The sequence below is a fragment of the Emydura macquarii genome, unplaced genomic scaffold (genome assembly GCF_026122565.2).
Source record: "Emydura macquarii macquarii isolate MOO-44397 ecotype Brisbane River unplaced genomic scaffold, CSIRO-AGI_Emac_v2 contig_2124, whole genome shotgun sequence".
NCBI classification, from domain to species: Eukaryota; Metazoa; Chordata; order Testudines; family Chelidae; genus Emydura; species Emydura macquarii.
The window spans coordinates 17468-29901 of record NW_027132261.1 but is presented as its reverse complement, the minus strand read 5'-3'; the positions used below and the strand labels follow the sequence as shown (position 1 = coordinate 29901).

At 51.4% G+C, this 12434-nt stretch overlaps 1 protein-coding gene across 2 annotated transcripts; it reads left to right on the top strand.

Annotated features, from left to right (window-relative positions):
• Positions 1–1201: 1201 nt before the first annotated feature.
• LOC137160070 (C-type lectin domain family 2 member D-like) lies at positions 1202–10820 on the top strand. 2 transcript variants are annotated; one of them, XM_067558528.1, is made up of 5 exons: positions 1202–1272; positions 6166–6273; positions 8098–8285; positions 9306–9409; positions 10442–10820. In XM_067558528.1, exons 1-5 carry the CDS (start codon positions 1236–1238, stop codon positions 10572–10574), a joined length of 570 nt encoding a protein of 189 aa, XP_067414629.1. In that variant the 5' UTR covers positions 1202–1235; the 3' UTR covers positions 10575–10820. The 2 variants fall into 2 exon arrangements, with proteins under 2 accessions (XP_067414629.1, XP_067414628.1); XM_067558527.1 differs by lacking the exon at positions 1202–1272 and adding an exon at positions 3999–4469.
• Positions 10821–12434: the final 1614 nt, after the last annotated feature.

Genomic DNA, 12434 nt, shown 5'->3' with positions numbered 1-12434 from the left:
CTCTGCAGTCTTCTTCCTCCTCACCTGATAAGACAGTCCCCTTGGACTATTTGGCACCACTGGAGGATTTCAGGGTGCACCAGGAGCTGCTCAAGAGGGTGGCCTCCAACTTGGGGCTGGAGGTGAAGGAGTTAGAAGAGGCTGAAGACAGCTTCTTTAATGTGCTGGTGGCAGCTGACCCAGCATGAGTGGCCCTCCCAGTCCACGAAAGGGCACTTAAGATTATAAAGGCCCTGTGGCAAACCCTTTCCTCGGTCACCCCTACATCAAAGGTGGGCGAGAAGAAATATTACATCCCAGCCGGGGGGTTGAGTATTTGTTCACACACCCTGCCCCGGGAACCCTGGTGGTAGACGCGGCTAACCAGAGAGACAGGCAAGGTCAGCCAGGGTCCACTCCCAAGAAAAGGACAGTACGAAGCTGGACTCGTTTGGGAGAAAGATTTATTCCACTGCAAGCCTGCAGTTCAGGATTGCCAACCATCAGACCCTCCTGGGCAGATATAATTTCAACCTGTGGGACTCCCTCAGGCAGTTCGCTGAGGTTCTGCCCAAGAACCAGCCTGCAGACTTTAGTGCTATCGTGGAGGAAGGAACCGCGGTAGCTAGGGCAGCGCTCCAGACATCCTGTGACACTGCTGACTCAGCGGGCAGGGACATAGCCACCGCCATCTGTGTGAGAAGGTGCTTGTGGCTGCAATCCTCGGGCCTGTCCCAGGTGGCCTTCCATCAGCCGCTAGAGGGGAGATCTCTGTTGTCCCATCCCATGTCAGTCAGGTTCCTCAAGGGGGTGGAGAGGCTTTATCTGCTGGTCCGTGGCCTGGTGCCTCCCTGGGATCTCAACCTGGTCTTCTGGAGACACATGGGGGCCCCCTTTGAACCCATGGCTTCATGTCCTCTGCTCATGCTTCCATGGAAGGTAGCCTTCCTGGTGCCCATTACCTCAGCCAGGAGGGTCTCCGAGATTAGGGCCTTGATAAGATACAGTTGAGGCCACATCCAGCCTTCCTGCCCAAGGTGGTTTCCCAATTTCATTGTAATCAAGATATTTTTCTCTGTGTTTTTTCCCTAACCGCACGATTCAGAGGAGGAGAGGAAATGGCATTTGCTGGACGTGAGATGAGCCCTGGCCTTCTACATCGAGCGTACAAAGCCATTCCGGAAATCGATGCAGCTCTTCGTCACAGTGGCTGACCGGATGAAAGGATCACCTGTCTCCACCCAGTTCATCTCCTCATGGATTACATCTTGCATCAAGTTCTGCTACAAACTGGTGAGGGTGCAGCTTCCAGGAACCATCACAGCACACTCAAACAGAACTCAAGCCTCATCTACAGCCTTCCTGGAGAGAGTGCCCCTGCAGGACATCTGCAAAACCACCACGTGGTTGTCAGTGCATACCTTCATGTCCCACTACACCATCGTCCAGCAGGCAGCGAGGACGCAGGATTCGGCAAAGCGGTGCTGAGGGCAGCTCACCGGTAACTCCAACCCACCTCCAAATGCATACTGCTTGTTAGTCACTTATAGTGGAATGGATATGAGCAAGCACTCGAAGAAGAAAACAAGGTTACTTACCAGTAACTGATGTTCTTCAAGATGTGTTGTTCATGTCCATTCCATGATCCACCCCCTGTCCTCACTGCCAGAGTTGGCAGAAAGAAGGGACTGAGGGGGCACAGGGCTGGCTGCACCTCACATACAGTGACATGTGCACGCGGCTCCAGGGAGGGCTGAAGCTGGCCCTACGGGATCTGCTAAGGGGAAAAAAGTTCTGGGTAACCGTGCACAGAGACATTCACACACCTACAGAGGAATGGAAGACTGCTTCTTCCCCCCCCCCCCCATTTCCAGACTGAAACATCTGTCTGCCACCCTTGTGGAGCTCTGTTTAGTTTAGGGTGCAGATTCTATCATAACAGACTAAGCACAGTTTTGCTGACATCTGTTCATACAATTGAAGGACAACATTTCATTACCCCAGTAGTTAACACAAAAGTGGTTTGTAGCCCAAAACCAGCCCTGCTAACCATTTCCCATTATGCTCAGCACCTAGGTAAGTTATGCTAAATACTTAATTGTACTCATGCAGATACAAAGCCCATGCAAATAAAGTGCCCCACTTTCAGCTGCTGAGCACGGAGAGTGTTACTGAGACTCTCAGACCTGGCTTACACTCATACTCTTTTGGTGTGTGTGCATAGGGTCATTCATTTGTTGCAGGGGTGGGTTTGGAACAGGTGCCCTGAGGTAGAAGAGTTTCCCTGTTGTATTCCTGCATATGGCTTTACTTGGCCAGAGCAGCTTTCCTCTTTGCTGTGACTGTGCTAAAGTTACATAGGTATTTAAATGGGTCAGATTTAGGCTCTCTGATCCTGCAAACACTTAGTCATATGCTTAACTTTATAGGCATGACTAAAGTCAATGGGACTACTTATGTGCTTAAAACAGTCTGCAAGATCAGGGCTCTGTTTAGGTACCAGAGTAGGAACTGTTGAATGCAAAGCTATTTTGAAAAATACATAGGCAGCCATATACAATTGAATAGAAATCCTAATGAGTGAAGTCCCAATTGAGGGAGAAATTATCACACTTGCACATTGCACTTAAAAAAAAAAACCTTGCAAATGACTAATGTTGAGTAGATCTTTGTATCATATTGGCCAAGATTTTCCAGAAGTGGCTTCTAAGTCTGAATCGAGACATTTAAAAGAAGCCTGACTTCTCACATAGTGCTGAGCTTGACTTTCAGAGGGTGGCTGGTCCTTTAAAGTTCTCTAATTGACCACCCAAATTCACTAGCCCCTTTGGCAAACCTTGGCCTTAACTTTTCTTTTTATTCTGAAAAGCTGTGTGTGTGCATTTCTGAGCAAATTGAACTGTCATTTTCAGGTTTTGTGAGGCATATCAACTTGTTTTCCACAGAAGCTAAAGTAGTCCGTGAGGTTTAGAGCAAGGGAACCTTCCCAAATCTCTGAACTGCCCTGGGATTCAGGATGACTAGTAAAGAGGGAGAGGCAGCTTCTCAGCTGATACAAATCCCTAGCTCTAGTATTCAATGGAGCTTTGATAATTTAACTCACTGAGGAACCTCTGCTCAGATTTCTGGAAGTGAAACTCCTGTGAACAGTGTCAGAGCAATCATGTGGTGGGAATTTTTGAGAACATGAGCCCAGCTCTTCAATAGTATGTAAGTGATGAATTCACACTGAAATCTAGGGGTTGCAGGAGCTGACGTTTGAGGCTCTGGGCTACAGGCTACAGCAACCAGACTCGTTTTATTTAAAGTTGAATAGAAACCAACAAAGCATTAGAAACTGACAGCCCTGACGTTTGACTTAAAATGGAAATGTAGAAACTCAGCAGCTGAACAGCGATTGATTTACATCCCCACCTGGGTCTCTCGCAATAGAAACAGGAACTGGCAGTTTTGGGTTTTTTGAGATGTTGAACTTTTTGTGCTGTACCCGAAGCCGGCAGACGCAGAAGCAGCGGCTGGAAAAGCAGCAAAGCAGCAGCCAGGGGCTGCGAACAAGCCTGAATCCTGGGACTCGCGCGGGAACCATCCAGCTCGCGGCCAAAACCTGCCCGAGTCCGCCTGAGATCCGCAGCCCCGGCAACTGCCCCGTAACTAAGCAGCGCCACGTGCGACGGGGTGGGACTCGCGTGAGTGACAGGGGGGGCTCATGGATTCAACATATTGAGTTTCTATTTAGATCTTTTAATAGATTATAATAAGCTTAGCCCTTAACATACTATGTATTAAATTCAGACTTCATTTTAAACAGGTTAATTTTTAAAAAGGAAAAAAAATTGTACTTAAAATAACAAAATGAAAAAAACCCCCAAAACGATGTAAAGGTTTGTTTTTTTTTCTGACAGTGAAAAGAACCATTGAGGGCACCTGGCAGTCGGGCTGGGACATCTGCCACAGCTTGGAACCCACCCTGTAGGCTCTGAGGACTCGTCTACACATATACCTGCATCCACTTAGTGGAGTGAAACTGGTGCAAGTGTGTATGTGTACACTCGTATTTCAGTTTATCTTCAAACTCTTCCTAAAGGACTTAAGCTGAATCAAATCAGCCTGGTTCAAACACTTGCACTGGTTTAACATCAGACAGTAAACTAAACCAGTGCAGATCTGAATATAGACAAGCCCTGAATCAGATGTCATGGCCCCTGAGATGGAGCTGATTGGAGCCCAGCACGTGTTCCAGGCTTGTGGTGTGAGAGGAGAGATGGAAAAAGGAGGGTGTCCCATGGATGAGGAACAGCAGCTGAAGAAGGCCCTTAACCAGTGTGAACCTGTGGAGAAAAGATGGGAGCCAGGCGATGGGAAGAGGCTGGGCAGAGTCACTGAGGCATGTCCAGAAGGGGACACACTTTCAACGGTGCCTGAAACTGTTCAAACTACCACGTGTGGGTGCAGCAGGAAACTGAGTGTGCCAGTGAGCTCCTATGGAACAGGTACCCAGCTTGTCCCTGCTGCGTACACTTTGTGTGCCTGCATTTGGCCAAAAGTCTTGCAGTGGACAGAGGTTGCTACCCCTCTGAAATCCTGGTCCCCATCTCCCTCTGGTCCACATCGCTTTTATTCTCTGTGAAAAGTGAGAGGTGCACACCCCAACCATTGCAGGGAGGCAAGACCCTGCGTGTGCATGAAAATGAACCCAAGTCTGGGGGTGGCAGGTAACACCATCTGCTCCTGCATTTTTGCTGGTGCAGTTGCTGTGCCTGTGAGATGTGGCCCAGAGCTCTGGGGAAAGCTCTTCCTAAAGCTGCTGTGCAGAAAGAGGGGGATGAGGATGTTGAGATCTCCAAATCTCACACATGCTGGAGCTGGAAGCTTCGTCTCCCATGGGATGGCCAGGGGCTATTCCCCTGAGTACCCCTCTGTCGGTGTGTCATTGTCACTAATGGAAATCCCCTCTCTGTCCTGAGAATCAAGATTTCAAAGGAAACTTCCTTCAGACACGGAGAGTCAAGAGTTGCAGGGAGTCTGAGAGATCGGACCCTTGTGTGAAATCTGGGGCAGGGGCAGAGAGGCCAGTCCTTAGTCTGGGGGACCTGGGGCTTGCTTCAGACTTTCAGCATAGAGGTTCCTGTATGTGCGGCAGGAAGAAGATAGACAGATCTTCCTGTTGTACATCTGATGCCTTTGCTACTCTGCCCTCATGTAACTGCACTTAGATCTAGAGAAGGAGCCTTAGAAAACTCAGTGGGTCTGTTCCAGGATGGCTCCCCCCAAGGTCTCCCAGTGACTCTTCTGTTAAATGCTGTGAACCTGACGATATTGTAGCTGCAAATAGAAAAACTGAACCCCGTGTTTCTCAGACAGCCAGAGGCTGCAGTCTGTGCTGGGGATGTCTTCAGGCGGCTCTGACACCAGATGGATTTTGCATGAGCTAAAGGGAGAGGCAGGGGGTGAGTGGCCCAACCTCTGAGTGGTCTCTGACTGCCTGACTTAATCCAGGAGGTTGAGTGTGGCTGGAGTAGACAGGGACAAGGAAATTAGGTCGATATAACAAACTATTTCACTCAAGGGTGTGAAAAATCCACAGTTTTGAAAGATTCAGTTTAAATCGATCTAACTCCTAGTGTAGACAGGACTAGGCTGCCAGGAGAATTCTCCCATCAACCTCACTATCACCTCTGTGGGAGGTGGAATAGGTACTCAGAAATAAGCTCCCCCCTCTGGCCTAGGTAGTGTCATCACTGAAATGCTACAGCAGCAGGTGCAGCATTAAGTGTGTGGGGAAAGTCTGATTATTTTTTCAATCTGCTTCTTCCCAGTTGAGGCCAGAAAAAAGGTGAGTGAGTGACACATTCCCAGCACTTCTCTCCTCTGGTCAACTGTGAGCCGAGAGTCAGTCTGGGTGTGTCTGGGCAGGAGCAGTGGGAGAAATTCAACAGTCCAGTGGTATCTTCTAGACCTAGGAGCCATTAACTATGTGCTGGCTGGGTGAGTGTGGGGGTGATTTGGGACTGGGCGAGTTTATTATTGTGTTTAGCCCTCGGACTAGGGGTGAAGTTACTGTCTGTACACGGATGGGGGAGGGACGCACTCTGGGAGTCACAATAGAGACTTGCTAGACCGACACTCAGACACTGATCCTGTTAATGTGTCTGCTCTCCAGAAGCTCTCAGACTTTGTCTCTTTCAGGCTCTGGGTCTAACGTCAAGCTCAGGAAATGTTCTTCCTGGCAAGTCCTAGTGCCAGTTACAGTCCCAGTTCTGATCATCATTGCTACCCTAGCAGCATTTCTAGCAGGTAAGGAGCTGGCCCACCCAGTCTCTGCTCCCCTGTGTCCGTGGGGGGGCAGGGAAGTGACTAACCAGTGAATCCAGTGGATCTAAAATGACTGTCCTCACTTAGCTGTTAGACATAATAACTCTGCCTCTGAGCATTAACCTACTGCACTGGCCCTTCAGATGTCTCCTTAGTGTTAGACCCAGGGTTACATTTCAGAGACAGTGGTGTTTTGAGGGTCTCCGGCACCCGGGGGCCAAGCTCACATTTGCGACCTCCCCCCACCTCACGTCCCTCTTCGTGTAAGGCAGGAGGGATCTCAGCGCCGCCCACCAGGTACCCCAGGGAGGGGCGTGAGGTGCTCAGTGGGGTGGACTCAAATGCAGGCTTGGCTCCGCCACCCCCCGATCCCAGCACTTACTGGCACACACCGCCCGCCTACCCCCTGCAGGCCTGCACCTCGGTGCCAGCTCGGATGGGGGCAGTGGGCCGGCCCTTCACAACGTGTGGGAGGAGGCGCTGGGGTGCCCCTCAGAGCCTCATGCATCTCCCGCCCTCCACCTATTGTGAAGGGTCAGCCAGGCGTGACCCGCCCCCTCCCCTCCCCCGCAGTTTGACCCATCACGATGGGTGGTAGGTGAGTGGGGTTTTCAAAAGGAGGTAGCCAGAGTCGAGGGACATGTCATGAAGGTTGCGGGCTGTGGGGCTGTAGCGGTGGGTAGCTGCACTCCGGGCTGGTCTTTCACAGTGGGCGGGGGTCATCAGATCCTCCTGTGTGTCCTAAAGGGCTAACCTGCCACCCCACTGCAAGCCAGCACCCAGGGGTCTGCACTTCTCCCCCCCCGCCCCCATGCCGCTCTTCAGGGAGACTTTCCAAGGAGTTTGCATAACCCCGTCCCTGCTGCTGCACTGGGGGAAGAAGGTGGGGGTGGGGCTTTCAAAAGGAGGTTACCAGAGTCGAGTGCCCCCTGAATTTCCCTGAGTGAGTTGAGACAGACGTGCTGAAGGCTGTTGGGGAAGTCCCAGCTGAACTGTCTCTTTAAAGGGTGACTTTGGCACTGAACCTTTTTAACTCACCTCTTAACCACACAGACGGTTCCCATTTCTGAGCTTCTGGTGCCACTTAGTGGCTATTCATGTCTCTGCAAACAGCACTTTATAAAACTAATTCACATGGCTCCTAATACTCTGTACAGGCTTCTTTTAAGCACAGGATACAATTCGCTGAGCTGTGCTAGTCCCTCCCACCCAGGGCTAGGAACATCGCTCGAATTCTCACGGGCACAGACTCCTACATTGAGCAAATCTCTGCTGGGCTGGCTCTAGCATCAGATTCTCTGGGAGCCTGTCCCTTGCACAGATTAGTGCCATCAGGGTTTGTTCTCTAATGTGAGTCCAATCCCATCTTCATCCCAAGATCCATCTCTAAAGCACAGAGCCTGGCTGGGGAGCCAGCTGGCTGGGTTAGCAGGATGTCCCTGGGTTAGCTGACCCAACGTCCCACACAATCTTTATTTTTATTTGGTTTGAATATTCGTCTGTGTCAGCCTCTGGGTAACACTCCCCCTACCTGCCTGCTCCACGCCTTCATGGATCATCTGGTGTTATCACACCCTGGTCTTGGTTGCTTGTTAGCTTTGGACCACCAAAACTAAGCCACTAAAGAGGAGGGGGTCGGTTTCCCATCTTGTTTCAAATGGCCTATTTCCTCACTCAGAACAGCTGCCAGGGGTGTAAGGAGCCAGCAGCCTGGATCTGAGGGATTCTCTCCCCTCATTTGCTCAGATACAGAATTAGGCTGAGGGGACACAGTCTCTGACCTTGTATTACTTACCTCATTTTCAGTGGAAAAATCCAAACCACCTCTGGCTGTTCCGGCCTCCCTTGCTGGGCCCTGCTGCCCAGAGGGCTGGATCGGATACCGAGGGAAATGCTATTATTTCTCAGAGACTGAAGGGAACTGGACCTACAGCCAGAGCCAGTGCTCTTCACTCAGCGCCTCCCTGGCTGGGATTGACAGTGAGCAGGAAAAGGTGAGCGAGCGGCAGATGCTTCATCCTAACAGACGGGGCTTGGCAGGGCTGGAATCAGGCTGGGCTCAGTCCCGGGTCCCAGAAATTGCCCTGTTGTCTCTTATGCTGGGAAACCTGAGAGTGTTTCTGGCAGCCGAATCCCAGCCCTGGCTAGAGCTGTGCTCACAGTCAGGGGTCATGGGGATCCCTCACTCCCAGCCCAACCTCCTCTTCCCCAGAGCCCCAGGTGGGAGGATCCGTCCCTGTAGGATTGGGCTGGCCCTGGCCACTGGGCTGCCTGTCGAGAACCTGCCTCTCCAACTCACCACAGCCATTGACTCCATGGGGTGGGCTCCTTGTCCCGGGGAAACACTAAGGCTCTTGGGCTCTGCTGGGAGTGAGCTCGGCCCTTCCTCAGAGCAGCCCCCGTCTGTTAGTCTGAGCGGGGGCGCTATATGCAAAGTGCTGGGAAGGAGCCTGGCAGGTGCCAGCAACGCCAGAGTTGCCCAGACTGGAGAAGGGCAGGGGCAGGTCTGTCCATGTAAACACGGATGTGGGGATGGAGACAGAGGGGGGTGAAGATGGCCTATGAGCAGCCTCCAGCTCCTGAACATGTCCCCAGGCTCCCAGCTGAGCAGGTCCCAGTCTGATGGGGCTTCCAGCAAACTGGGATTCTCGGTCAGCGATTGGCTCACTGGCTGAGGCTGCTGTCACAGGGCAGAGCTGCCAGCTGCTGTCCTGATGGCCCTTCACTTGCCAGCTCTGACCCCTTCCGAACCTAGAAGGGGCCAGTGCAGGGAAGAACTGTTGCTCTAGCAGAATCCTGTCTTGTGACCTACAGCTGGCTCATTAGATTGACTTGTTCTCAGCCTCCTTGTGGCCCAGGTTGGGCTGGCGTTGTCGGACCTGGGGCTCTCAGCTGGCAACCTACAGGTGGCCCATCCAAACCTGAACTTCTGAGCAGTGGCCACATAGAGCCACAGGGCAGGCGAGCACCACAGCCAGGGGCCTAAATATAATCAGGTTTGTCTTATTTTTCAGGATTTCCTGCTGCACTATAAGGGCTTCTTTGACCATTGGATCGGCCTCCAGAGGGAGCTGGGCCAGCCCTGGAGATGGCCCAATGGCACTGAATTCGACCTCCGGTGAGTCCCTTTCGCTCTAGTAATGTTGTCAGTGTTAGCTCACAGGTGTCGCTGTGCTGCCAGTGGAACAAGAATTTATCTAACCGTGGGGGGTGTTTGTGAGAATGTGTCTGGATTCTTCCCCCAACATTTGAGGCCCCAGTGCAGTGTTGTCATTATTATTTGTATTACTGAAGTGCCTTAGGAGCCCTAGACCAGGGCCCCATGGTGCTAGGCAGTGTACAAACACAGAACACGTTTCGGAGAGGGTGCCACACAGATTGTATATGAGTGACCTGTGGAATCTCTGCCCTTTGGGGATGAATGGTCCCTGCCCCACGGGCTTTATAATACAGCGCAGCCCTGGGCACTGGGTAGGCCGCTGCTCCATTGGACTGGATGTTCACCAGAGCTCCCTTCCCCCCAGTGGGCTGTCCCAGTCGAAGTTGAACACCTTAACTCTTCTGAGCTGCATAATATAGAGACTAACGTCTGCTCTGCACAGTTGGTGTAACTTGAGGTATCTCCCTTGTACGGTGCTAGAGAGAAATCTCATTTCACTACTAAGAGTCTGTCCTGATGGCCTGTAGGGTCTGAAACAGGCTTGCAACACTCTGAGAGTACCAGAGCTGCCTGTGGAGGATTGTATCAAACTCTTTTCCATGGGAAGCTGCTGCTGTTTGCTGCCATGTGAGAGAGGCCTGTGGAATCTCTCCCCTTTGGGCCAAATGGGACTGGAGAGAAAGGTTCGGTCTAGGTGAGAGCGTCAGGCAAAGCTGAGTGGTGGGCAAGTCGTGCCAAATATCTACCCAGCATAAAGAGATCACTGGAAGCCCCAGCTGTGGTTTTTCAGCCCCCAGCCCCTGCTCCCTCTCCCTGCCCTGCAGTGCCTGCTATCTTCCTATACTCTTATATCCCCTTTGCCAAGGAGGAGTCTGAAATGGGACAGATGTCCCTGCTTGCACCTCCTCCCTTTGCTGACCTGCCTGTGTGTGTAAGTGATGGGGAATTCCCAGCACTCCCTGACTCCAGCCCCTGCTGTCTGTGTTGCAGGTTTCCAATAAGAGGAGGAGGCGACTGTGCATATCTGAGTTATGAGACCTGGGTCAGCAGCTCGAGGTGTGGCACAAAGAGACTCTGGATCTGCAGCAAACCTGATGCCCTTACAATGAGAGAAGGGACATGACATGGAACCACAAGTTTGAGACTTGTGTGGACTCTGGAGTTCACAGGCCTTTCTGTGAGTGTCCCTCTGCAGTGCTTAGCTCTTGTTCCCCTGCACACTCACAGAATACTCAGATTTGCTATTCCCAAAGGAATCGTACACACGAGCTTACAAGGTTCAACTTGGGGTCAACCCTCTGGTTAACACACAGCACCTCGGTAAACTTATCCTTGTTTGCACTATAAATATATTATCAATGAACAGAAATTCAAGTGAGAGAGAGGGAGGGAGGGAGGGCGCGTGGCACTCTGTGCCTCAAAGCTGCCCCCTGCATCCACATATTCAGCAGTGTCCTAGAATTGTTTGGTATAAAATGTGTCTTGTTCCATTCAACATTAACATCCTGTTGGATTGTATGTACGATCTTTGTACGTGAAGTGATGAAGTGGTGCTGTGTATGTTACTAAAATATGTTGTGAGGTGGGAAACCCCCCAAAGCCAGCCTGTCAGGTGTAACAATGGTGTGAATGGCCAGACAGCATTAATGGCTCACTGACACCCAACAAGGAGAGAATCCACTATCTCAAACTGCTTATATGCTTACTCTCTCATGGTAGTCAATGGATACTGCTTGACCATTGGGGGTGGACCGCGGGTGGACTGGGCATCTGGCAGTTCTGGGAAATGCCAGAGGGGCTGGTGCACTCAAGGGCTGGTGAGCAAATCTGATCAGGTTACAAAGGCGGCTGCATGTCAACTTGCCTTTGAAATGGCAAACTGAATATTGAACTTTGCACTGGCCAGGCTTCTGACCAGCTCCAGACTGTACAGTTCTGAGGTGCAGGGCTGAAGCGTTGGAGAGGAAGTGGCTGGTTCCTCTCTATTGTTGGTTCATGAATGGCTGGAGAAAGAATTCATGTAACTCAATTGGGTGTGTCCAAGCCTGTGTAAGTGCCATCTGGGAGGTTCCCCAGGCTTCCACAGGGTTCTCCCCCTTTGAACTCCTGTATGGATGCCACCCCAGGGGTATCCTGGAAATCGCCAGGGAAATGTGGGAAGGGGAGACCACCCCAGGGTGGAATGTAATCAACCACATGCTCCAGATGAGGGACCAAATAGCCCAAGTCACCCCCATTGTACGGGAACATTTAGAGAAAGCCCAGGGGGCCCAGCAGATCCATTATAACCGCCAAGCCATGGTTCGGCAATTTCAGCCAGGAGACCAGGTGATGATACTGCTACCCACTGTGGAAAGTAAGCTACTGGCCCAGTGGTAGGGGCCCTATGAAGTGATCGAGCCTGTGGGGGAAACCAACTACAAGATATGACAACCATAGCGCCGCAAGCAGGAGCAAATCTATCATGTTAACTTATTGAAACCCTGGAAGGCCAGAGAAGTATATATGACCCTACCCTAGGCAGTAGAACCACCCGAGCAAGTGAGGATATCCCCTGACCTAACGCCGAATCAAAAGGCCGAGGCATCAGAGATGGTAGAACGGAATCAGGATGTCTTTTCTACTAAGCCGGGTCGGACAACGAAAGTTTTCCACCAGATCATCACAACCCTCGTGGCCAGGGTCCCAATAAGTTCCTATAGAGTTCCAGAGGCTAAAACGAAGGAAATTAAGATGGAGGTAGAAAAGATGTTGGAGCTAGGGGTCATAGAGGAATCTCCTAGCCAGTGGGCTAGCCCAATCATGCTGGTGCCTAAGCCTGATGGCACTACGCGGTTCTGCAATGACTTTCGCCAACTGAACGAGGTTTCACAGTTCGATGCATACCCCATGCCCCGCATAGATGAACTCGTGGACCGACTGGGCAAGGCATGGTTCCTGACCACCCTCGATCTGACCAAGGGGTATTGGCAAATCCCTCTAG

Excerpts from the sequence above, each read along its gene's own strand:
- LOC137160070 (XM_067558527.1), top strand. The coding sequence starts at position 4,175 with ATGGCCCCTGAGATGGAGCTGATTGGAGCCCAGCACGTGTTCCAGGCT. Across the intron at positions 6,274-8,097 it reads CCTAGCAGCATTTCTAGCAG|TGGAAAAATCCAAACCACCT; the intron begins GTAAGGAGCTGG and ends CCTCATTTTCAG. Across the intron at positions 9,410-10,441 it reads GGCACTGAATTCGACCTCCG|GTTTCCAATAAGAGGAGGAG; the intron begins GTGAGTCCCTTT and ends TCTGTGTTGCAG.